The sequence below is a fragment of the Lonchura striata genome, chromosome 1A, assembly GCF_050655825.1.
Source record: "Lonchura striata isolate lonStrDom1 chromosome 1A, ASM5065582v1, whole genome shotgun sequence".
Taxonomy (NCBI): Eukaryota; Metazoa; Chordata; class Aves; order Passeriformes; family Estrildidae; genus Lonchura; species Lonchura striata.
This window is the reverse complement of record NC_140741.1, coordinates 75,977,269-76,003,285: the sequence shown is the minus strand read 5'-3', so window position 1 is coordinate 76,003,285 and position 26,017 is coordinate 75,977,269. Positions and strand designations below refer to the sequence as shown.

Genomic DNA, 26,017 nt, shown 5'->3' with positions numbered 1-26,017 from the left:
TGGGAGCGGGGCACCGGGAACGGGAGCGGGGCACCGGGAATGGGCACCGGGAATGGGCACCGGGAATGGGAGCGGGGCACCGGGAACGGGAGCGGGGCACCGGGAACGGGAGCGGGGCACCGGGAATGGGCACCGGGAGTGGGCGCAGGGCACCGGGAATGGGAGTGGGGCACCGGGAATGGGCACCGGGAATGGGCACCGGGAGTGGGCACCGGGAGTGGGAGCGGGGCCAGGAACGGGAGCGGGGCACCGGGAATGGGAGCGGGGCCGGGAATGGGCACGGGGCACCGGGAATTGGAACGGGGCACCGGGAATGGGAGCGGGGCCGGGAATGGGCACGGGGCCGGGGATGGGCACAGAGCACCGGGAATGGGCACGGGGCCGGGGATGGGAGCGGATCACCGGGACGGGCACGGGGCCAGGGAGGGGCACGGAGCACCGGGATGGGGCTGGGAGCAGAATTTTGGGGTGCGGGACGGGGGTTTGGGGGCCGGGGCTGAGGGGGCAGGGGGCAGCACCCGGCGATGGCGCTTCTGGTGCCACCGCTGTGCCCCGGCCGTGCCCACCGGGACCCCTGAGGAGACCCCACGGACACCCCAGGGACACCCCACGGACACCCCACGGGCACCCCACGGGCACCCCACGGACACCCCACGGACACCCCAGGGACACCCCACGGGCACCCCACGGACACCCCACGGACACCCCACGGACACCCCACGGGCACCCCACGGGCACCCCACGGACACCCCAGGGACACCCCACGGGCACCCCACGGGCACCCCACGGGCACCCCACGGATCCAGCCCGAGCACCCCACGGACACCCCACGGGCACCCCACGGACACCCCCACGGACACCCCACGGGCACCCCACGGGCACCCCACGGACACCCCACGGACACCCCACGGACACCCCACGGGCACCCCACGGATCCAGCCTGAGTACCCCACGGGCACCCCACGGACACCCCAGGGACACCCCACGGACACACCACGGATCCAGCCCGAGCACCCCACGGACACCCCACGGACACCCCACGGGCACCCCAGGGACACCCCACGGACACCCCACGGGGTCCCACGCCCGGGCACAGCGGGGTCACAGCAAGAGCCTTTATTGGGAGCGGGCGCAGGGCAGCGACCCCCGGCCCCCCGAAACCCGGGCGCCCCGCGGGCCCCGTCACTTCCCGGTCGCGGGTGGGGGTTTGTCGAAGAGCCCCGCGATGTCCAGCATGGCCTGGCGGATGTTGCGGCCGAAACGCTGCGAGTCCTGCGGGCAGCAGCCCTCAGAGCCCGCCCGGGCGGCACCGGGACCCCCGAGCGGGACCCGACCCCCCAAAGTGGGATCCGAACCCCCCCGGACCCCCGAGCGGGACCCGACCCCCCAAAGTGGGACCCGAACACCCCCCGGACCCCCGAGCGGGACCCGAACCCCCAAAGTGGGATCCGAACCCCCCGGACCCCCGAGCGGGACCCGAGCCCCCCGGAGCCCCGAGCGGGACCCGAACCCCCCAAAGTGGGATCCGAACACCCCCCGGACCCCCGAGCGGGACCCGAACCCCCCAAAGTGGGACCCGAACCCCCTGGACCCCCGAGCGGGACCCGAACCCCCCAAAGTGGGATCCGAACCCCCTCAGGGTGGGACCCAGACCCCCCGAGCGGGACCCGACCCCCCAAAGTGGGATCCGAACACCCCCGGAGCCCTGAGCAGGACCCGAGCCCCCAAAGTGGGATCCGAACCCCCCCAGGGTGGGACCCAGACCCCCCGAGCGGGACCCGAGCCCCCAAAGTGGGATCCGAACCCCCCGGACCCCCGAGCGGGACCCGAACCCCCCCAACCCCCCGAGCAGGACCCGAACCCCCCGAGCGGGATCCGAATCCCCCAGGGTGGGATCCGAAGACCCCCAAGTGGGACCCGGACCCCCAAATTGGGCTCTGAATGCCCAAAGTGAGACCCGACCCCCCCCCATGCCCACCCTGGGACACCCTCTGAGCTGTGGGACCCCCCTGCACCCCCGTGGGCGGGGGTCCCACGGGTGGGCTGGGATGGGGCGGGGGTCCCACGGGTGGGCTGGGATGGGGCGGGGGTCCCACACAGAGACGTGGGATGGGGCGGGGGTCCCACGGGTGGGCTGGGATGGGGCGGGGGTCCCAGAGGAAGCAGAGAGGGGCAGGGTGCAGCAGAGTCCAGATCGGGGCAGGGGCTGTTCCAGCCCCACGGGTGACCCCCGGGTGACCCCCGGGTGACCCGCTGCAGCCCCCAGCCCAGCCCCGCGCCCCCCTCACCGTCTCGGGGCTGGAGAACTTGCTGGACACGTGGAAGGTGATGAGGTTCTCGCCGGCGATGATGTAGGACACCCCATAACCATCGTCTGCCACCTGCGGGGGGCAGGGCCGTGGGGCACCGGGGGGCACCGGGCACCCACTCGGGAACGCGCCCGGGAACCCACCCGGGGCACCGGGGGGCACCGGCACCCAGCCGGGAACCCGCCCGGGAACCCACCCGGGATCTCCCACCCGGGGCACCCACCCGGGAACCCACCCGGGAACCCACCCGGGGCACCCCCCCCGGTGCCCCCCGATGCCCCCCGGTACCCTCCCGGTGCTCCCCGGCTTCCCCGGTGCCCTCCCAATGCTCACCGGTGCCCTCCCGGCTCCCCCGGTGCCCCCCGGTGCCTCCCGATGCCCTCCCGATGCCCTCCCGGTGCCCCCCGGTGCCCTCCCGGTGTCCTCCCGGTACCCCCGGTGCCCTCCCGATGCCCTCCCAATGCTCCCCGGTGCCCTCCCGGTGCCCTCCCTATGCCCCCCGGTGCCCTCCCGATGCCCTCCCGGTGCCCTCCCGGCTCCCCCGGTGCCCCCGGTGCTCACGGGCCCGAAGCCGCCGCCGCTGGAGACGTGGTCGGGGAATTGGTTGAGGTCGAACATGCGGAGCTGCTGCTGCGGGGTCTGGCTGGTGGAGAGGCGCCAGGGCTCCGACAGCACCTGCGGGCCACCCGCTGCACCCACGGCACCCCGGGGTGCCCCACGGCACCCCACGGCACCCCAGGGCTCCCACTGCACCCACGGCACCCCACGGCACCCCGGGGTGCCCCACGGCACCCCACGGCACCCCAGGGCTCCCACTGCACCCTACGGCACCCCACGGCACCCCGGGGTGCCCCACGGCACCCCACGGCACCCCACGGCACCCCAGGGCTCCCACTGCACCCCACGGCACCCCACTGAGCCCCGCAGCACCCCATTGTGCCCCAGGGCTCCGACAGCACCCGCGGGCCACCCGCTGCACCCACGGCACCCCGGGGTGCCCCACGGCACCCCAGGGCTCCAACAGCACCTGCGGGCCACCCGCTGCACCCACGGCACCCCGGGGTGCCCCACGGCACCCCACTGAGCCCCATAGCACCCCGGGGTGCCCCACGGCACCCCACTGAGCCCCATAGCACCCCGGGGAGCCCGACTGAGCCCCACAGAGTCCCACTGCGCCCCACGGCGCCCCAGGGAGCCCCACTGTGCCCTACGGTACTCCACTGCACCCCACAGCACCCCGGGGCACCCCACTGCACCCCACTGTGCCCCATGGCATCCCACAGCACCCCTCGGAGCCCCATGGCACCCTGGGGTGCCCCACTACACCCCACTGCACCCCACTGCGCCCCACGGTACCCCGGGAGTTCCACTGCAACCCTCCTGTGTCCCCATCCCATGTCCCCATCCCGTGTCCCTCCCCATGTCCCCATCCCGTGTCCGAGTCCCGTGTCCCCATCCCATGTCCCTGTCCCGTGTCCCTCCCCATGTCCCCATCCCGTGTCCGAGTCCCGTGTCCCATCCCATGTCCCTGTCCCGTGTCCCCATCCCGTGTCCCTGTCCCGTGTCCCCATCCCGTGTCCCAGTCCCGTGTCCCATCCCATGTCCCCATCCCATGTCCTGTGTCCCATCCCGTGTCCCGTGTCCGTGTCCTGTGTCCCATGTCCCGTGTCCCCATCCTGTGTCCCGTGTCTCGTGTCCGTGTCCGTGCCCGTGTCCATGTCCCATGTCCCCTCCCGTGCCCATGTCCATGCCCGTGCCCGTGTCCGTATCCATGTCCCATCCCGTGTCTGTGTCCGTGCCCGTGTCCTTGTCCATGTCGGTGTCGGTGTCCGTGCCCGTGTCCCATGTCCTTGTCCGTGTCGGTGTCCATGTCCGTGTCTGTGCCAATGTCCGTGCCCGTGTCCATGCCCGTGTCCGTGTCCCATGTTCCGTGTCCGTGCCCATGCCCGTGTCCATGCCTGTGTCCATGCCTGTGTCTGTGTCTGTGTCCGTGTCTGTGTCCATGCCCGTGTCCATGCCCGTGTCCATGCCTGTGTCTGTGTCTGTGTCCGTGTCTGTGTCCGTGCCCGTGTCCTTGTCTGTGTCGGTGTCCATGTCTGTGTCCGTGCCCGTGTCCGTGTCCATGCCCGTGTCTGTGCCCATGTCCATGCCCGTGTCTGTGTCTGTGTCCGTGCCCGTGTCCATGTCTGTGCCCGTGTCCGTGCCCGTGTCCATGCCCGTGTCTGTGCCCATGCCCGTGTCCGTGCCCGTGTCTGTGTCCGTGTCCCATGTCCCGTGCCCATGTCCGTGTCCCATGTCCCCTCCCGTGCCCGTGCCGGTGTCCCGGGCGCACCTTGGCCAGGAAGGGGCTCTGCGTGCCCAGGTACCGCGACATCAGGTAGAGGCAGAAGAGGTGGCGGTCGATGCCCGCGCCCGTCATGGCGAGGCGATAGAGCTGCTGGTGCTTCTCGGCCGCCGCCTTGAACAGCCGCTGCCGCTCCGAGCGCTGGGGGACCCCGAATTACCGACACCCCGAAATGACTGACACCCCGAAATAACCCCAAACTAACACCCCAAACCTGCCCCCCGAACCTGCACCCCAAACTGAGCCCAAACCCGAACCCCGGCACACCCCCAAACCTGAACCTGAACAGCCGCTGCCGCTCGGAGCGCTGGGGGAGCCGGAATTATCGACACCCGAAATTACCGACACCCCGAAATTACTGACACCCCGAAATAACCCCGAAATAACATCCCAAACCTGACCCCCAAACCTGCACCTTGAACAGCCGCTGCCGCTCCGAGCGCTGGGGGACCCCGAATTACCGACACCCCGAAATGACTGACACCCCAAAATAACCCCAAACTAACACCCCAAACCTGCCCCCCGAACCTGCACCCCAAACTGAGCCCAAACCCAAACGTCGGCACGCCCCTCAAACCTGAACCTGAACAGCCGCTGCCGCTCCGAGCGCTGGGGGAGCTGGAATTACCGACACCCCGAAATTACCGATACCCCGAAATAACATCCCAAACCTGCCCCCCAAACCTGCACCACAAACCTGCACCTTGAACAGCCGCTGCCGCTCCGAGCGCTGGGGGACCCCGAATTACCGACACCCCGAAATAACCCCAAAATAACACCCCAAACCTGCCCCCCGAACCTGCACCCCAAACTGAGCCCAAACCCAAACGTCGGCACGCCCCTCAAACCTGAACCTGAACAGCCGCTGCCGCTCCAAGCGCTGGGGGAGCTGGAATTACCGACACCCCGAAATTACTGACACCCCGAAATTACTGACAGCCCAAAATAACCCCAAACCTGCACCCCGAACCTGCACCTTGAACAGCCGCTGCCGCTCCGAGCGCTGGGGGAGCCGGAATTACTGACACCCGGAATTACCGACACCCAGAATTACCGACACCCCGAAATTACCGACACCCCGAAATTACTGACAGCCCAAAATAACCCCGAAATAACCCCAAACCTGCACCGCAAACCTGCACCTTGAACAGCCGCTGCCGCTCCGAGCGCTGGGGGAGCCGGAATTACCGACACCCCGGAATTACCGACACCCCGAAATTACTGACACCCCGAAATTACTGACACCCCGAAATAACCCCAAACCTGCACCCCGAACCTGCCCCTCAAACCTGAACCTTGAACAGCCGCTGCCGCTCCGAGCGCTGGGGGAGCCGGAATTACGGACACCCTGGAATGACTGACACCCCAAAATAACCCCAAACTAACACCCCAAACCTGCACCCCAAACTGAGCCCAAACCTGCACCCTAAACCTGCACCTTGAACAGCCGCTGCCGCTCCGAGCGCTGGGGGAGCCGGAATTACCGACACCCGGAATTACGGACACCCCGAAATTACTGACACCCCAAAATTACTGACACCCCAAAATAACATCCCAAACCTGCCCCCCAAACTGAGCCCAAACCCGAACCCCGGCACACCCCCAAACCTGAACCTTGAACAGCCGCTGCCGCTCCGAGCGCTGGGGGACCCCGAAATTACCAACACCCCGAAATGACTGACACCCCAAAATAACCCCAAACTAATACCCCAAACCTGCCCCCGAAGGTGTCCCCGAAGGTGCCCCCGAGGGAGCCCGAGCCCGGCTGGCACTCACGCTGCCGTGCGGGTCGGCCATGCAGCGCACGAAGGCCGTGGCCTCGGCGGTGCAGGAGCGCACGGTCTCGGTGCGGCCCTCGCGGAACAGCCGCGTCATGGACGCCTCGTAGGTCAGGCAGAAGGAGCCCTTGTCCTGCGGGATGGCGGCACGGCTCGGCACGGCTCGGCACGGCTCGGCTCGGCTCGGCGCGGCTCGGCGCGGCTCGGCGCGGCTCGGCACGGCTCGGCGCGGCCGGGCACACCCGACCCGCCGCCGACGGGCCACGGCACCCGCTGCGCCCGCTGCACACCCCGGCCTTCGCTGGGGCTGCCCAGCCCATGGATCCCATCCCAGCCCATGGATCCCGGCCCATGGATCCCATCCCAGCCCATGGATCCCAGCCCATGGATCCCATCCCATGGATCCCATCCCATGGATCCCGGCCCATGGATCCCATCCTATGGATCCCAGCCCATGGATCCCGGCCCATGGATACCGGCCCATGGATCTCGGCCCATGGATCCCATCCCAGCCCATGGATCCCAGCCCATGGATCCCGGCCCATGGATCCCATCCCAGCCCATGGATCCCAGCCCATGGATCCCGGCCCATGGATCCCGGCCCATGGATACTGGCCCATGGATCCCATCCCAGCCCATGGATCCCATCCCAGCCCATGGATCCCAGCCCATGGATCCCGGCCCATGGATACTGGCCCATGGATCCCATCCCAGCCCATGGATCCCATCCCGGCCCATGGATCCCAGCCCATGGATCCCGGCCCATGGATCCCAGCCCATGGATCCCGGTCCATGGATCCCGGCCCATGGATATTGGCCCATGGATCCCGGCCCATGGATCCCATCCCATCCCATGGATCCCAGTCCATGGATCCCATCCCAGCCCATCGATCCCAGTCCATGGATCCTAGCCCATGGATCCCAGCCCATGGATCCCATCACAGCCCATCGATCCCAGTCCATGGATCCCATCCCATGGGTCTCATCCCAAGGATCCCATCCCATGGACCCCAGCCCATGGATCCCATCCCATCCCGTGGATCCCATCCAATCCCATCCCACCCCATGGGTCCCATCCCATGGATCCCATCCCACCCCATGGATCCCACCCCACCCCAGCCCGGGCCCGCCGCTCACGCGGAAGTGTGCCAGCTGCAGGGCGATCTGGATGAAGGTGTTGGGGCTGATCCCATCCCATCCCATGGATCCCATCCCATCCCATGGATCCCATCCCATGAATCCCATCCCACCCCATGGATCCCATCTCATGGATCCCACCCCACCCCATGGATCCCATCCCACCCCACCCCAGCCCGGGCCCGCCGCTCACACGGAAGTGTGCCAGCTGCAGGGCGATCTGGATGAAGGCGTCGGGGCTGGTGCGGCAGCGCTTGATGAGCCCCTTGCCGAAGGTGGAGAACGGGAAGCAGCAGAAATCCACGTCCTCGGCCAGCGCCCGCGCCACCCGCAGCGACGCCTCGATGGCCGCCACCGCCTGGGGACACGGCACGGCATGGCACGGCATGGCATGGCACCTGAACCTGAACCTGCACCCTCACCTGTGCCACCCGCAGCGACGCCTCGATGGCCACCACTGCCTGGGGACACGGCACGGCACGGCATGGCATGGCATGGCATGGCACCTGAACCTGTACCCACACCTGAACCTGTACCTGCACTGTGCCCACACCAATGTCACCCGCAGCGACGCCTCGATGGCCACCACCGCCTGGGGACACGGCACGGCATGGCACAGCATGGCATGGCATGGCATGGCATGGCACGGCATGGCACGGCACGGCATGGCATGGCACCTGAACCTGTACCCACACCTGAACCTGTACCTGCACTGTGCCCACACCCATGTCACCCGCAGCGACACCTCGATGGCCGCCACTGCCTGGGGACACGGCACGGCATGGCACGGCATGGCATGGCACCTGAACCTGCACCTGTGCCCACACCCATGTCACCCGCAGCGACGCCTCGATGGCCACCACCGCCTGGGGACACGGCACGGCATGGCACGGCATGGCATGGCACCTGAACCTGAACCTGCACCTGTGCCCACACCCATGTCACCCGCAGCGACACCTCGATGGCCGCCACCGCCTGGGGACACGGCACGGCATGGCACGGCATGGCATGGCATGGCACGGCACCTGAACATGAACCTGCACCCTCACCTGTGCCACCTGCAGCGACGCCTTGATGGCCGCCACTGCCTGGGGACACGGCACAGCATGGCATGGCACAGCATGGCATGGCACAGCATGGCACCTGAACCTGAACCTGTGCCACCTACGGTGACACCTCGATGGTCGCCACCCCTTGGGGACATGGCACGGCATGGCACAGCATGGCACCCTCACCGTGCCCTCACCTGTAGCTGTCCCCACCCTGTCCCTACCCTGTCCCGCCCTGTCCCCACCCTGTCCCACACTGTCCCACCCTGTCCCACCGTGTCCCCACCCTGTCCCCGCCCTGTCCCACCCTGTCCCACCCTGTCCCACCCTGTCCCCGCCCTGTCCCACCCTGTCCCACACTGTCCCACCCTGTCCCACAATGTCCCACCCTGTCCCCACCCTGTCCCGCCCTGTCCCCGCCCTGTCCCCGCCCTGTCCCACCCTGTCCCACCCTGTCCCACCCGTGTCACCCACCTCGGGGGGGATGTCCCACTGCAGGCGCTGGGGGGGTGCCAGCTGCCACCTGGGGTCCCCCTTGCAGTGCCCCCCCTCCGTGTAGCCCAGCTGGAACTTGTCCGTGGCCAGCATGAACTGGGGGCGACAAGGGGCATGGGGACTGGGGGGGAAAGACCCCCGAACCCCCAAACCCTCGAACCCCCAAACACCCGAACTCCCAAACCACCGGCCCCCCAAAACCCCCGACCCCCAAAACCCCCGACCCCCCAAAACCCCCGAAACCCCAAACCCCCGAAACCCCAAACCCCCGACCCCCCCAAAACCCCCAAACCTCCAAACCCCCGAGCCCCCCAAACCCCCGTCCCCCCAAAACTCCCGATCCCCCAAAACCCCTCACCCCCAAACCCCCGAGCCCCAAAACCCCTGACCCCCCAAAAACCAGACCCCCCAAAACCCCTGACCCCCAAAGTCCCCGGCCCCCCAAAACCCCCAGTCCCCAACCCGGACAGCCCCGGCCCCGGGGTGTCCCACCGGGGTGTCCCCAAACCCCACCGGGGGTCTCCACGCCCCACCGGGGGTGTCCTCAAACCCCACCGGGGGTCCCCAAACCCCACCGGGGTGTCCCCAAACCCCACCGGGGGTGTCCCCCTGCCCCACCGGGGTGTCCCCAAACCCCACCGGGGGTGTCCCCCTGCCCCACCGGGGTGTCCCCAAACCCCACCGGGGTGTCCCCAAACCCCACCGGGGGTCTCCAAACCCCACCGGGGGTGTTCCCCACCCCACCGGGGTGTCCCCAAACCCCACCGGGGTGTCCCCAAACCCCACCGGGGGTCTCCAAACCCCACCGGGGGTGTTCCCCACCCCACCGGGGTGTCCCCAAACCCCACCGGGAGTCCCCAAACCCCACCGGGGGTGTTCCCCACCCCACCGGGGTGTCCCCAAACCCCACCGGGGGTCCCCCCGCCCCACCGGGGTGTCCCCGGCCCCCCGGTACCTCCCAGAGGTGCCCCACGATGGGGGCGTCGGCCCAGGAGTGCTCGGCGTTGGCCCCGACCTTGCCGTTCTTGTAGACCACCAGCGTGAAGGACTTGTCGAACCAGCTGGGGGGGTTTGGGGGCGATTTGGGGGGTGGTTGATGTGTTTGGGGGGGATTTGGGGGGTGGTTGATGTGTTTGGGGGGGATTTGGGGGATGGCTGATGTGTTTGGGGGGGATTTGGGAGGGTTTGGGGGGGATTTGGGGGATGGTTGATGTGTTGGGGGAGATTTGGGGGATGGTTGATGTGTTTGGGGGGGATTTGGGGGATGGTTGATGTGTTTGGGGGGGATTTGGGGGATGGTTGATGTGTTTGGGGGGATTTGGGAGGGTTTGGGGGGGATTTGGGGGATGGTTGATGTGTTTGGGGGGATTTGGGGGGATGGCTGATGTGTTTGGGGGGGATTTGGGGGATGGTTGATGTGTTTGGGGGGATTTGGGGGGATGGCTGATGTGTTTGGGGGGGATTTGGGGGATGGTTGATGTGTTTGGGGGGGATTTGGGAGGGATTGGGGGGATTTGGGGGGTATTGGAGGGGTTGGGGAGGAATTTGGGGGAATTTTGGAAGGGTTTGGGGGATTTGGGATTTTTGGGGGACAGAGGGTACCAAGGGGCAGGTTTGGGGTCTCAGGGGTGTTTTTGGGGTGTAGCAGCGGCCGTGCAGCAGGGACGGGGCTGGGTGGGTTTTTGGGGTGTCTGTGTGTTTTTGGGGTGTCTGTGTGTACCGGGCTCAGGTTTTGGGGCCTGGGGCAGTTTTGGGGCACACACCGGTCGTAGCAGCGGCCGTGCAGCAGGGACGGGGCTGGGTGGGGGTTTGGGGTGTCTGTGGGTGTCTGTGGGTTTTTGGGGTGTCTGTGGGTACCGGGCTCAGGTTTTGGGGCTCGGGGCAGTTTTGGGGTGCGCACCGGTCGTAGCAGCGGCCGTGCAGCAGGGATGGGGCTGGGTGGGTTTTTGGGGTGTCTGTGTGTTTTTGGGGTGTCTGTGGGTGTCTGTGGGTGTCTGTGGGTACAGGTCAGGTTTCGGGGCACACACCGGTCGTAGCAGCGGCCGTGCAGCAGGGACTGGGCTGGGTGGGGGTTTGGGGTGTCTGTGGGTGTCTGTGGGTGTCTGTGGGTTTTTGGGGTGTCTGTGGGTACCGGGCTCAGGTTTTGGGGCCCGGGGCAGTTTCGGGGCACACACCGGTCGTAGCAGCGGCCGTGCAGCAGGGACTGGGCTGGGTGGGGGTTTGGGGTGTCTGTGGGTGTCTGTGGGTGTCTGTGGGTTTTTGGGGTGTCTGTGGGTAGCGCTCTCAGGTTTTGGGGCCCGGGGCAGTTTTGGGGCACACACCGGTCGTAGCAGCGGCCGTGCAGCAGCGACTTGGCGTAGGCGTCCATGCAGCCGGGCCGCTCGGGCTGCTGGCCGTGCTCGTCCTCGTCCAGCGCCAGGAAGAAGGCCGCGCGCTCGATGGCGTCCAGGGCCACCTTGTTGGGGCCGCGGCTGAAGAACCGCGCCCGCGCCTCGGCCCACGGCGCCCTGGGCACCCCGGTCAGCGTGGGGCACCCCGGTCACTGTGGGGCACCCCGAGCCCCATGGCCGGGCACCCATTGCCCTTAGAGCCCCACGGCCGGGCACCCATCGCCCCCCAAGCCCCACGGCCGGGCACCCATCGCCCCCTGAGTGCCATGGCCGGGCACCCATCGCCCTTAGAGCCCCACGGCCGGGCACCCATCGCCCCACGGCCGGGCACCCATCGCCCCACGGCCGGGCACCCATCGCCCCCTGAGTGCCATGGCTGGGCACCCATCGCTCTCAGAGCCCCATGGCCGGGCACCCATTGCCCTTAGAGCCCCACGGCCGGGCACCCATCGCCCCACGGCCGGGCACCCATTGCCCTTAGAGCTCCACGGCCGGGCACCCATCGCCCCCTGAGTGCCATGGCCGGGCACCCATCACTCCCCGAGCCCCATGGCCGGGCACCCATCGCCCTCAGAGCCCCACAGCTGGGCACCCATCGCCCTCAGAGCCCCACAGCTGAGCACCCATCACCCCCCGAGCCCCACGACTGGGCACCCATCACCCCCCGAGCCCCATGGCCAGGCACCCATCGCCCTCAGAGCCCCACAGCTGGGCACCCATCGCCCCACAGCTGGGCACCCATCGCCCCCTGAGTCCCCCACCCACAGGGGTGTCCCTGTGCCCGCGGGTGGGGCTGGGGACAGGGACGGGGATGGGGACAGGAGGCCCTGGTGGCCCAGTGTTCCCAGTGCTCCCCATGTTCCCAGTATTCCCAGTATCCCCGTCGCTCAGGAGTTCCCAGGAGCCCATTATGCCCAGCATCCCTGTGATTCCCAGAGCTCCCAGTATGCCCAGTATCCCAAATGTTCCCAGAGCTCCCAGTATCCCTAGTGTTCCCATTATCCCCATTATCCTCAGTATCCCAGTATCCCCAGTGTTCCCATTATCCCCAGTGTTCCCATTATCCCCAGTATCCCCAGTGTTCCCATTATCCCCAGTGTTCCCAGAGCTCCCAGTATCCCCAGTGTTCCCCGTGTTCCCAGTATCCCCAGTGTTCCCAGAGCTCCCAGTATCCCCATTATTCCTGGTGTTCCCGGTGTTTCCAGAGTTCCCAGTATGCCCAGTATCCCCAGTGTTCCCAGAGCTCCCAGTATCCCCAGTGTTCCCATTATCCCCATTATCCCCAGTATCCCCAGTATCCCAGTATCCCCAGTGTTCCCATTATCCCCAGTGTTCCCCGTGTTCCCAGAGTTCCCAGTATCCCCATTAACCCCAGAGTTCCCAATATCCCCAGTGTTCCCAGTATCTCCATTATCCCCAGTGTTCCCAGAGCTCCCAGTATGCCCATTATTCCCATTACTCCCAGAGTTCCCAGAGTTCCCAGGTGCCCAGCATCCCAGTATCCCCAGCATTCCCATTATTCCTAGAATTCCCGGTGTTTCCAGGTGCCCAGTGTCCCCAGTATCCCCGTTATTCCTGGAACTCTCGGTATTTCCATGTCTCCAATGTCTCCAGTACCCCCGGTGTCCCCATTATTCCCAGTGTTCCCAGAGTTCCCAGGTGCCCAACGTTCCCATTACTCCCAGTATCCCCAGTATCCCCATTACTCCCGGAGTTCCCAGAGTTCCTAGATGCCCAGTATCCCCATTATTCCCATTATTCCCAGAATTCCCAGGTGCCAGTATCACCAGTATCCCAAAGATTCCTGGAGTTCCCAGAGTTCCCAGGTGCCCAGTGCCCCCATTACTCCCAGTATCTCCAGTATCCCCAGCGTTCCCGGAGTTCCCAGCACACCCACCACCCCCGTTATTCCCGGAGCTCCCCGGTGCCCATCATTCCCGTTATTCCCGGAGCTCCCCGGTGCCCGTCATTCCCGTTATTCCCGGAGCTCCCTGGTGCCCGTCATTCCCGTCGCTCCCCGGTGCCCGTCATTCCCGTTATTCCTGGAGCTCCCTGGTGCCCGTCATTCCCGTCATTCCCGGAGCTCCCCGGTGCCCATCATTCATTCCCGTCACTCCCGGTGCCCGTCATTCCCGTTATTCCAGAGCTCCCTGGTCCCATCATCCCCGTCACTCCCGTGGCTCCCGGTGCCCATCATCCTTGTCCTGTTATTCCTGTCGCTCCCGGTGCCCATCATTCATTCCTGTCACTCCCGGTGCCCATCATTCCCGTTATTCCCGTCGCTCCCGGTGCCCATCACTCCCGTCACTCCCGGTGCCCATCATTCCCGTTATTCCCGTCGCTCCCGGTGCCCATCACTCCCGTTATTCCCGTCGCTCCCGGTGCCCATCATTCATTCCTGTCACTCCCGGTGCCCATCATTCCCGTTATTCCCGTCGCTCCTGGTGCCCATCACTCCCGTCACTCCCGGTGCCCATCACTCCCGTTATTCCCGTCGCTCCCGGTGCCCATCACTCCTGTCACTCCCGTGGCCCCCGGTGCCCATCATTCCTGTCACTCCCGTCACTCCCGGTGCCCATCATTCATTCCCGTCACTCCCGGTGCCCGTCATTCCCGTTATTCCCGTCACTCCCAGTGCCCATCATTCATTCCCGTCACTCCCGGTGCCCATCACTCCCGTCACTCCCGGTGCCTGTCATTCCCATTATTCCCGTCACTCCCGGTGCCCATCATTCATTCCCGTCACTCCCGGTGCCCGTCATTCCCGTCACTCCCGGTGCCCATCATTCATTCCCGTCACTCCCGGTGCCCATCATTCACTCCCGTCACTCCCGGTGCCCGTCATTCCCGTTATTCCCGTCACTCCCAGTGCCCATCATTCATTCCCGTCACTCCCGGTGCCCATCACTCCCGTCACTCCCGGTGCCCGTCATTCCCGTTATTCCCGTCACTCCCGGTGCCCATCATTCATTCCCGTCACTCCCGGTGCCCGTCACTCCCGTTATTCCCGTCACTCCCGGTGCCCGTCATTCCCATTATTCCCGTCACTCCCGGTGCCCATCACTCCCGTCACTCCCGGTGCCCGTCATTCCCGTTATTCCCGTCACTCCCGGTGCCCGTCATTCATTCCCGTCACTCCCGGTGCCCATCATTCCCGTTATTCCCGTCACTCCCGGTGCCCATCATTCATTCCCGTCACTCCCGGTGCCCGTCATTCCCGTCATTCCCGTCACTCCCGGTGCCCATCATTCATTCCCGTTGCTCCCGGTGCCCATCACTCCCGTCACTCCCGTCGCTCCCGGTGCCCACCACTCCCGCGGCTCCGGTCGCTCCCGGTGCCCACCACTCCCGCGGCTCCGGTCGCTCCCGGTGCCCACCACTCCCGCGGCTCCGGTCGCTCCCGGTGCCGCACACCTTTCCCCGGCGGTGAGCGCCGCCAGCCGCTCCTCGCCGGGCTGGGGGGGCGAGGGATCATCCAGGATCCGCTGGAATTGCATCTCCAGGTCGGCGGGGGGGAGCAGCTGCCCCCCGTAGTAGAGCCACACCTTGTAGTAGCGGCCCTTGTGGTACACGGCCAGGTGCTTGCTGTCCGCCAGGTGCAGCAGCGTGTCTGGGGGGGCACGGGGGGCTCAGGGCGGCGGCGACCCCCGGCCGGTGCCCCCGGGCCGCTGCCGCCCGCCCGGCGCCGTACCCGTCTCCTTTCCCGGGATGCGGGTGGTGTTGAACATCCGCTCCGACTGGTACGAGCACATGGGCACCACGCCCAGGGCCATCATCTGGGGGGACATGGGGGTCAGGGGAGTCCTGGGGGCTGTGTCCCCGTCTCTGCTGCTGCCACCCCCCGCTCCGGGTCCCCCCGCCCTGCTTCTGCCACACGGAGCTCGCCCTGCTCCCCCAGGATCCCCAAAATCCGTGGGATCCACAAGGCTCCCTCAGCCCCACGGGAGCCCCCAGACCCCTGGGACCCCCAGATCCCCCAGACCGCTGGGACCCCCCAGATCCCCCATCCCCCTGGGACCCCCCCATCTCCCCAGCACCCTGGGACCCCCCAGACCCCTGAGACCCCCAGCTCCCCCATCCCCCTGGGACCCCCCCCATCTCCCCAGCACCCTGGGACCCCCAGATCCCTCATCCCCCTGGGACCCCCCAGATCCCCCATCCCCCTGGGACCCCTAGCTCCCCCATCCCCCTGGGACCCCCAGATCCCTCATCCCCCTGGGACCCCCCAGACCCCTGGGATCCCCCCATCTCCTCATCCCCCTGGGACCCCCCCATCTCCCCAGCACCCTGGGACCCCTCAGCTTCCTCAGCGCCCTGGGACCCCCCCGCTCCCCCATCCTCCTGGGATCCCCCAGATCCTCCAGATCCCTGGGACCCCCCAGATCCCTCATCCCGCTGGGACCCCCCAGACCCCTGAGACCCCCAGATCCCCCAGCACCCTGGGACCCCCCAGATCCCCCATCGCCCTGGGACCCCCAGCTCCCCCATCCTCCTGGGACCCCCCAGATCCTCCAGACCCCTGGGACCCCCAGCTCCCCCATCCTCCTGGGACCCCCTAGCTCCTCCAGACCCCTGGGACCCCCCCGATCCTTCATCCCCCTGGGACCCCCCCGATCCCTCATCCCCCTGGGACCCCCTCCATCTCCCCAGCACCCTGGGACCCCCAGATCCCTCATCCCCCTGGGACCCCCCCCGATCCCTCATCCCTCTGGGACCCCCAGATCCCCCTGGGATCCCCCAAATCCCCCAGCCCCATGTGACCCCCTTAACTCCCCCCTCCCCCTGGGACATCCTCAGCCCCCTGGGACCCCCAAACTCCTCCGTTCCACCGGGCTCCCACCTCCCCCAGCCCCACGGGACCCCCCCGAGCCCCCCAGCTCCATTGGGTCCCCCCAATGTCCCCCCTCACCGGGGGAGACCTCCCCCCAGTCCAGCTGCTGCCGGTACAACGGGGCCGTGCTTAACCCCCTCCCCCCGGACCCTCGGGACCCCCCATCCCCCCGGGACCCCCCGAGCCCCCCAGTGTCCCCCCTCACCGGGGGGATCTCGCCCCGGTCCAGCCGCCGCCGGTAGAGCAGCATGGCGTGCACGGAGTTGGCCGCCCGCGCAGCCTGGATGGGGCTGGGGGTCACGTACAGGAAATCCTGGGGACAAGGGACACGGCGGGTGGTGCCGGGGGGTCCCCGGGGCGGCCTGGGGGTCCCCCAGCCCCCCAGCACCCCTTACCATGGCGTAGTAGTTGCTGTTGACCATGAGGGGGCTGCGGCCGCGCAGGTAAATGTATTCCTCCCACCAGTCACTGACCTGCGGGGCGGGGACGGGGACAAGGGACAGGGACAGGGACAGGGGATAGGGACAGGGACAGGGGAGAGGGACAGGGGATAGGGACAGGGGATAGGGGACAGGGGATAGGGACAGGGACGGGGACAGGGACAGGGGAGAGGGACAGGGACACAGGGATGGGGACAAGGGACAGGGACAGGGGAGAGGGACAGGGGATAGGGGACAGGGGATAGGGACAGGGACAGGGACGGGGACAGGGGATAGGGATGGGGACAGGGGATAGGGACAGGGGACAGGGGATAGGGGACAGGGACAGGGGATAGGGGACAGGGACACAGGGATGGGGACAGGGACAGGGGATAGGGACAAGGGACAGGGACAGGGGACAGCGGGACAGGGGAGAGGGGAGAGTGACAGGGGACAGAGACAGGGATGGGGACAGGGGATAGGGACAGGGGACAGGGGACAGGGACAGGGGACAGGGACAGGGACAGGGACAGGGGATAGGGGACAGGGACAGGGGATAGGGATGGGGACAGGGGATAGGGACAGGGGACAGGGGATAGGGGACAGGGACAGGGACAGGGGATAGGGGACAGGGACACAGGGATGGGGACAGGGACAGGGGACAGGGGACAGGGGACAGGGGACAGGGACAGGGGACAGCGGGACAGGGGAGAGGAGAGAGTGACAGGGGACAGAGACAGGGATGGGGACAGGGGACAGGGACAGGGACAGGGGACAGAGGACAGGGGACAGGGGACAGGGACAGGGACAGGGACGGGGACAGGGACAGGGACAGGGACAGGGGGACAGGGGACAGGGACAGGGGACAGGGGACAGGGGACAGGGACAGGGACGGAGACAGGGACAGAGGGACAGACAGGGACGGGGACAGGGTAGAGGAACAGGGGACAGGGACAGGGGATAGGGGACAGGGACAGGAACCGGGATGGGGACAGGAGTAAGAAGGCGGGGCAGGGAAAAGGGTGAGGGGACAGGGACAAGGGAGAGGGGACAGGGACGAGGACAGGGGACAGGAATCAGGATGGGGACAGAAATAGGAATGCGGGACAGGGACAAGGGAGAGGAGACAGGGACAAAGGGGACAGGAACGGGGACAGGGACAAGGGTTAGGAGCCGGGGACAAGGACAGGAGCCAGGGGAAGGGACAGCGACAGGAAGCCGGGACAGAAACGGGGAACAGTGCCCGCGCACAGGATCCTCCGCTCCAGCCAGGAGGTCCCAAACCCCTCCTCACGCTGCTGGCAGGGGACACCGCTCCGAGGCCACCGCCCCGGAGGCCGCGGGGTCCCCGCTGTCCCCGGGTGTCCCCGCACTCACGTAGTTGGTTGTCCACCAGGACTTGAGGCGCAGGTAGCGCTGCAGCCGCGGCGCCGTCTTCTCCTGGAACTCCTTGGCCAGCGCCGCCATCTCCAGGTATTTGTCATCGTCCAGGAGCGGCCGCACCGACTCCAGGTACTGCGGGGAGGGGACACGGGGTGACCCCGCTGCCGGCCACCCCACGGGCCCCAGCCCCACGGCGGGGGCGTACCCGGGCGACGGTGGCTTTCACGGGCGGCACCGGGAGCTTGGGGAGGGAGCTCTGGAAGCTGTAGAGAAGCGGCTTGCGGATGGACATGATCTTTATCAGCGCCTGCGGGAGCAGCAGCAGCAGGAGGAGGAGGAGGAGGAGGGATGGGGTGAGGATCCACGGCTCCCAAAGCTTTGGGAGCTGTTGGAGCTCTGGGAGCCGTGGGTGCCTGGAGTTCTTCGGGAGCTTTGGGAGCACCCACGGCTCCCAGAGCTCCAACAGCTCCCAAAGTTTCCACGGCACCCACAGCTCCCAAACCTCCTACACCAGCCACAACTCCCAAAGCTCCCACAACTCCCACAGCTCCCGAAGTTCCCGAAATTCCCGCAGCTCCCGAAGCTCCCAAGGTTCCCGAGGCTCCCAAAGTTCCCAAAGCTTCCATGGCTCCCACATTTCCCGGGACTCCCAAAGCTCTCACAACTCCCAAAGCTCCCACAACTCCCACAGCTCCCGAAGTTCCCACATCTCCCAAAATTCCCACAGCTCCCGAAGTTCCCACATCTCCCAAAATTCCCACAGCTCCCGAAGCTCCCAAAGTTCCCGAGGCTCCCAAAGTTCCCAAAGTTCTCTCGGCTCCCAAAGCTCCCACAGCTCCCAAAGCTCCTGAAGTTTCCACATCTCCCGAAGCCCCCACAGCTCCCAAAGCTCCCACATCTCCCCAAATTCCCTCAGCTCCCCAAATTCCCGCAGCTCCCACAGCTCCCAGAATTCCCACAACTCCCAAAATTCCTGCAGCTCCCAAAGCTCCCACATCTTCCAAAGTTCCCACAGCTCCCAAAACTCCCACGGCTCCCACATCTCCCAAAGCCTCCACAGTTCCCGCATCTCCTGCATCTCCCTCATCTCCCGCATGTCCCACATATCCCTCATCTCCCGCACTTCCCACATCTCCTGCATCATCTCCCACATCTCCCGCAGCTCCCGCATCATCTCCCTCATCTCCCACATCATCTCCCTCATCTCCCACATCATCTCCCGCAGTTCCTGCATCTCCCTCACCTCCCGCATCTCCCGCATCATCTCCACTGTCCTGCATCTCCCGCAGCTTCTGCATCCCCCCATCTCCCTCATCTCCCGCATCTCCCTCATCATCTCCCGCATCATCTCCCACATCATCTCCCTTATCTCCCGCATCATCTCCCCCATCTCCCACATCTCCCACATCATCTCCTGCATCTCCCGCATCATCTCCCACATCTCCCTCATCTCCTGCATCATCTCCCTTATCATCTTCCTTATCTCCCGCATCATCTCCCGCATCTCCCGCATCATCTCCCCCATCTCCCGCATCTCCCTCATCATCTCCCGCATCATCTCCCACATCATCTCCCTTATCTCCCGCATCATCTCCCCCATCTCCCACATCTCCCACATCATCTCCTGCATCTCCCGCATCATCTCCCACATCTCCCTCATCTCCTGCATCATCTCCCTTATCATCTTCCTTATCTCCCGCATCATCTCCCGCATCTCCCGCATCATCTCCCACATCATCTCCCTTATCTCCCACATCATCTCCCTCATCTCCCGCATCATCTCCCTTATCTCCCGCATCATCTCCCACATCATCTCCCTCATCTCCCGCATCATCTCCCGCATCTCCCTCATCTCCCGCATCATCTCCCGCATCTCCCACATCATCTCCCTCATCTCCCACATCATCTCCCTCATCTCCTGCATCATCTCCTGCATCATCTCCCGCATCATCTCCCTTATCTCCCGCATCATCTCCCTTATCTCCCGCATCATCTCCCGCATCTCCCTCATCTCCCACATCATCTCCCTTATCTCCCGCATCATCTCCCCCATCTCCTCCCACTGTCCCGCATCTCCCGCATCTCCCTCATCTCCCGCAGCTCCGCATCCCCCCATCTCCCCCATCTCCCCCATCTCCCGCATCATGTCCCGCATCATGTCCCGCAGCTCCGGCGCCGCTCACAATCCAGAGGCGGGTGCTGCGGCTCATGTGCCCGTGCGGCTCGAACATCCAGCCGTGGTAGGAGAGCAGCAGGCGCAGCAGCCGCCGGAAGAGCAGCACGGCCGCCAGCCACGCGCCCGTGGAGAACACCACGGTGCCCACCACGCTCCGCGCCCGCGGGGTCAGCGCCTCGCTGGGGACACGCGGGGGACGCGCGTCACGCGGGGCCGCAGCACCCACCCGTGGGGTCCAGCCAGGGCTGCGTCTCCCCGGGAATGTCCCGCGGGCTGTGCCCGTGGGGCGGGACCCCACGAGGGACACCCCACGGGGGGTGGGGACGTGCGGGGGGAGCCGCCAGGGCTGCCGCGGGTCCCCACGGCCACGCTGGCCTTTGGGGTCTCTCCACGGGACACTGTGGGGTGGCCCTTGGGTCATCCCCACCATGGCAGGTGACTGGGGGCCCATCCCGGTGACCCGTGGGGCCGTGTCCCCGCTCACCCGTGGGGTCGTTTCTCCTGCGGGACCGTGTCCCCGCTCACCCGTGGGGCCGTGTCCCCTCGCACCCATGGGGCCGTGTCCCCTCTCACCCGTGTCCCCGCTCATCCGTGGGGCCGTGTCCCCCGTGGGCCCGTGTCCCCGCTCACCCGTGGGGCCGTGTCCCCTGTGGGCCCGTGTCCCTGCTCACCCGTGGGTCCGTGTCCCCTCTCACCCGTGGGCCCGTGTCCCCGCTCACCCGTGGGGTTGAATCCCCCTCTCTCCCGTGTCCCCCGTGGGCCCGTGTCCCCGGTCCCCCGTGGGGCTGAATCCCCCTCTCACCCGTGCCCCCCGTGGGGCCGTGTCCCCGCTCCCCCGTGGGGCTGAATCCCCCTGTCTCCCGTGTACCCCGTGGGGCCGTGTCCCCGCTCACCCGTGGGGCTGAATCCCCCTCTCTCCCGTGTCCCCGCTCCCCCGTGGGGCTGAATCCCCCTCTCTCCCGTGCCCCCCGTGGGCCCGTGTCCCCGCTCACCCGTGGGGCTGAATCCCCCTCTCTCCCGTGCCCCCCGTGGGGCCGTGTCCCCGCTCACCCGTGGGGCAGGCAGTGCTGGATGCGGGCGATGAGCCCGAGGGACGGATCCACGCGGCAGTAGCAGGAGCCGGCGGTGGCCATCAGCACCAGCACCCAGCTGGAGGGCGAGGCGGGGTACACGCCGCTCAGGAAGCTGTTCTGTGGGCACGCGTGGGCACGCGTGGGCACACGTGGGCACGGCGCCGGGGGCAGCGGGGCCCGCCGGGGCGGGGGTCGCGGCCGCCGAGCCCACCTTGGTGCGGACCAAGCGCTTTTTCCACGAGTGGACGGTGGCCAGGTAGAGCTGGCGCACGGCCTCGCGGCTCAGCTGGAAGCCCAGGCCCTCGGGCGTGACCGTGAACTGGAAGGCCACGGCCTGGTGAGCCTCCGCCATGCTGGGCTCGGCCCGGGGACACCGGCGGGGACACCGGCGGGGACACCTGCGGGGACACCTGCGGGGACACCTGCGGGGACACCGGCCATGGGCGCGGGCACGGCCAGCCCTGCCGCGGGCCGCCTGCCGCCCACGCGGGACCGCGGCGCGGTGGCACCGGGCGGTGGCGGTGGGTGTCCTGCCCGGTGTCACCGGGGCCGGTGGCAGTGGGTGCCCTCCCCAGTGTCCCCGAGGTGGTGGCAGTGGCAGTGGGTGCCTCCCCGGTGTCCCCGGTGGCAGTGGGTGCCCTCCTCAGTGTCCCCGGGGCCAATGGCAGTGGGTGACCTCCCCAGTGTCCCCAGTGGCAGTGGGTGCCCTCCCCGGTGTCACCGGGGACGGTGGCAGTGGGTGACCTGCCCGGTGTCCCCGGTGGCAGTGGCGGTGGGTGCCTTCCCCGGTGTCCCCGGTGGAACTGGGTGCCCTCCACGGTGTCACCGGGGCCGGTGGCAGTGGGTGACCTGCCCGGTGTCCCCGGTGGCGGTGGGTGCCTTCCCCGGTGTCCCCGGTGGCGGTGGGTGCCCTCCCCGGTGTCCCCGGTGGCAGTGGCGGTGGGTGCCCTCCCCGGTGTCCCCGGTGGCACTGGGTGCCCTCCCCGGAGTCCCCAGGGCCGGTGGCAGTGGGTGACCTGCCCGGTGTCCCCGGTGGCAGTGGCGGTGGGTGCCCTCCCCGGTGTCCCCAGGGCCGGTGGCAGTGGTTGACCTGCCCAGTGTCCCCGGTGGCACTGGGTGCCCTTCCCGGTGTCCCCGGTGGCGGTGGGTGTCCTGCCCGGTGTCCCCGGTGGCAGTGGGTGACCTGCCCGGTGTCCCCGGTGGAACTGGGTGCCCTCCCCGGTGTCCCCGGTGGCGGTGGGTGCCCTGCCCGGTGTCCCGGGCGGTGCCAGCCCCGCGGGAGCCCCCGGGCCGCTTAACGGCGCTGGCACGGCGGCCTCACGTGGCGCCGCTGGCCCGGGGCCCACTGAGCGAAGGGTCAGCGCTGCCACCGAGGCCAGCGCGGCCCCGAGGGGACACCGGGGACGACAGCCCGGCCCGGCCGGGGGTGCCACCGCGTCCCCGTGTCCCCGCGGGGCCACCGAGCCCCCCAGCTCGGGGCAGCCCGGTGTGTGCCACCGCCCGGTGCCACCGCCCTGTGCCACCGCCCTGTGCCACCCCGGTGTGTGCCACCGCCCTGTGCCACCACCCTGTGCCACCACCCTGTGCCACCCCGGTGTGTGCCACTGCCCGGTGCCACCACCCTGTGCCACCCCGGTGTGTGCCCCCGCCCGGTGCCACCACCCTGTGCCACCACCCTGTGCCACCCCGGTGTGTGCCACCGCCCTGTGCCCCCGCCCGGTGCCACCCCGGTGTGTGCCACCGCCCTGTGCCCCCGCCCGGTGCCACCCCCGGGACACCGTGACACGGCCCGGCACTGCCCGCCCTGTCCCGCCGGCCGTGTCCCCGCGCCCCACGCGTGTCCCTGCGGTGGGTGGCACCGGGGACACTCCCGCGGTGCCCCGCCCAAGGTCACCGCGGCTCCGGGCCGGAGCCCCGCAGGGGACACCGCGAGGGGACCCCCGGCCACGCGGGGGGCGCGGACACGCGTGGGAGCCGGCGCCGGTACCGGGGGCGCCCCCGCCGCCCCCGCGGGGCTCCCCGCGCGTGGGTCCCGTGCGCGCCCCCTCCCCGCGGCCCCGTACCTGCGTGGGCAGCGCGGGGGCCGCGGCTCCTCCGCGGGACGGCGGCTCCGGGGCCGCGGCAGCCGCCAGCGGTAACCGGACACCGGCGGGGCCGGGCGGGCCCGCTCCGCCCCCGGGGGGACCGCGGCACCCGGGGGGACCCCGACACGCCGGGAGGGTCCCGGGACACCCGGGGGGACCCCGACACACCGGGAGGGTCCGGGACACCGGGAGGGTCCCGACACACCGAGAGGGTCCGGGACACCGGGAGGGTCCCGGGACACCGGGGGGACCCCGACACGCCGGGAGGGTCCCGGGACACCCGGGGGGGACCCCGACACGCCGGGAGGGTCCCGGGACACCGGGGGGGACCCCGACACACCGGGAGGGTCCCGGGACACCGGGGGGACCCCGACACACTGAGAGGGTCCCGGGACACCGGGGGACCCCGACACACCGGGAGGGTCCCGGGACACGCAGCGGTGTCCCCGGGAAAGCGACGTCCCGGGAATGCCAAAGGAACTCGCGGGCGGCGACAGCGACGTGTGAGGACAAGGAGGCCGGGACAGAACGGGACGGAACGGGACAGAACGGACATCCCGGGGTCAGGGACATCCCGGGACAGAACGGGACATCCCCAGGCTCAGGGACATCCCGGGACAGCCCGGGACAGAACGGGACATTCCCGGGCTCAGGGACAGCCCGGGACAGCCCGGGACAGAACGGGCACCCCGGGGACAGGGACAGCCCGGGACAGAACGGGACAGAACGGGACATCCCCGGGGTCAGGGACAGCCCGGGACAGAACGGGACATCCCGGGGTCAGGGACAGCCCGGGACAGCCCGGGACAGAACGGGACATCCCCGGGTCAGGGACATCCCGGGACAGCCCGGGACAGAACGGGCACCCCGGGGACAGGGACAGCCCGGGACAGCCCGGGACGGAACGGACATCCCGGGGACAGGGACATCCCGGGACAGAACGGAACATCCCCGGGCTCAGGGATATCCCGGGACAGCTCGGGACAGAACGGGACATCCCGGGCTCAGGGACAGCCCGGGACAGCCCGGGACAGAACGGGACATCCCGGGACAGCCCGGGACAAGGACTCGGGCATCCCCGGGGATGGGGCGGCATCAACAGCCCGGGACACGGAGCGTCACTGCCGGGGGACAGCGGGGACAGCGACATCCCGGGGGAACCCGCGTCCCGTGCCAGGGACACATCCCGGGACAGGGACCCGGGACAGGGACACAGGGACCGGGACAGGGACACAGGGACCCGGGACAGGGACCCGGGACAGGGACACAGGGACCGGGACAGGGACACAGGGACCCGGGACAGGGACCCGGGACACATCCCGGGACAGGGACCCGGGACAGGGACACAGGGACCGGGACAAGGACACAGGGACCCGGGACAGGGACACAGGGACCCTGCACAGGGACCCGGGACAGGGACCCGGGACACATCCCGGGACAGGGACACAGGGACCGGGACAGAGGGACCAGGACAGGGACCCTGCACAGGGACACACACTCGGGACAGGGACACGCACCTGGGACAGGGACCCGGGACAGGGACCAGGGACACATCCCGGGACAGGGACACATCCCGGGACAGGGACACAGGACAGGGACACATCCCGGGACAGGGACCCGGGACAGGGACACATCCCGGGACAGGGACACATCCCGGGACAGGGACACATCCCGGGACAGGGACACAGGACAGGGACACATCCCGGGACAGGGACACATCCCGGGACAGGGACCAGGGACAGGGACACATCCCGGGACAGGGACCCGGGACAGGGCCACATCCCGGGACAGGGACACATCCCGGGACAGGGACCCGGGACAGGGACACATCCCGGGACAGGGCCAGTGGCTCTGCCACGAGCTCCGGGCGCTCCGTGTGACCGTGCCCGGGACAATGGCTGCTGCCCCTGTCCCTGTCCCTGTCCCTGGCTGTCACTTGCCTGGCACCTGGCTGTCACCTGCCCGACCTCTGGCCCCCGTCCCGCTTGTCACCTGCCCGCCACCCTGAGTGCCACCTGCCTGTGCCCTGCCCGCTGTCCCGGCTGTCCCCTCGCCGTGCTCTGTCACTCGCCTGTCCCCTGCCATGCTCTGGTTGTCACCTGCCTGTTCCCTTGTCCCCTGTCCCGGCTGTCACCTCGTGTCCCCCTTGTCCCCTGTCCTGGCTGTCACCTGGCTGTCACCTCCCTGTCCCCTTCTCGGTGTCCTGGCTGTCCCCCCTGCCCCCTGTCCCGGCTGTCACCTGGCTGTCACCTCCCTGTCCCCCTGTCCCCACCCTGAAGGGACACGGGGAGGGGTCTCCAGCACCCGGGACCCCACCCCAAAGACCCCCCCGTGCCACCCCCCGTGTCCCCTGTCCCCCCTCTGCCCCACGGCGATTGGGGGGTCCCGGGGGGTGGATTTGGGGAGGGGGATTTTGGGGGGAGGAGGATTCGGGGGGGTTTGAGGGGATTGGGATTTGGGGAGGGGGATTTGGGGAGGGGGATTTGGGGGGGTTTGAGGGGATTGGGATTTGGGGAGGGGGATTTTGGGAAGGGGATTCGGGGGGGTTT

General features: G+C 68.3%; 1 protein-coding gene across 3 annotated transcripts; it reads right to left on the bottom strand.

Moving 5' to 3' along the window:
* Positions 1–1,101: 1,101 nt before the first annotated feature.
* On the bottom strand, positions 1,102–23,532 carry CPT1B (carnitine palmitoyltransferase 1B). Of its 3 annotated transcripts, none has more exons than XM_077783731.2 (19): positions 23,448–23,532; positions 21,596–21,794; positions 21,362–21,501; positions 20,319–20,490; positions 18,341–18,442; positions 18,130–18,267; positions 16,729–16,806; positions 16,539–16,646; positions 15,194–15,278; positions 14,917–15,112; positions 11,434–11,619; positions 10,068–10,173; positions 9,092–9,208; positions 7,762–7,926; positions 6,430–6,564; positions 4,642–4,794; positions 2,871–2,984; positions 2,289–2,381; positions 1,102–1,272 (listed from the first exon to the last, which is right to left on the bottom strand). In XM_077783731.2, exons 2-19 carry the CDS (start codon positions 21,734–21,736, stop codon positions 1,183–1,185), a joined length of 2,319 nt encoding a protein of 772 aa, XP_077639857.1. In that variant the 5' UTR covers positions 21,737–21,794; positions 23,448–23,532; the 3' UTR covers positions 1,102–1,182. The 3 variants fall into 3 exon arrangements, with proteins under 3 accessions (XP_077639857.1, XP_085424406.1, XP_085424407.1); XM_085568280.1 differs by having other exon boundaries at positions 21,596–21,806; positions 23,448–23,525; XM_085568281.1 differs by lacking the exons at positions 1,102–1,272; positions 2,289–2,381; positions 2,871–2,984; positions 4,642–4,794 and adding an exon at positions 6,169–6,294 and having other exon boundaries at positions 21,596–21,806; positions 23,448–23,525.
* Between the last annotated feature and the right edge of the window lie 2,485 nt (positions 23,533–26,017).

Bases quoted from the DNA above. Each gene is read 5' to 3' on its own strand.
- CPT1B (XM_077783731.2), bottom strand. From the start codon at position 21,736: ATGGCGGAGGCTCACCAGGCCGTGGCCTTCCAGTTCACGGTCACGCCC. The intron at 18,443-20,318 runs GTGAGCGGCGCC...CTGCTCCCGCAG, and splicing joins GCAGCACCCGCCTCTGGATT to GCGCTGATAAAGATCATGTC. The intron at 16,807-18,129 runs GTGAGTGCGGGG...CCCGCCCCGCAG, and splicing joins CCTGGTGGACAACCAACTAC to GTCAGTGACTGGTGGGAGGA.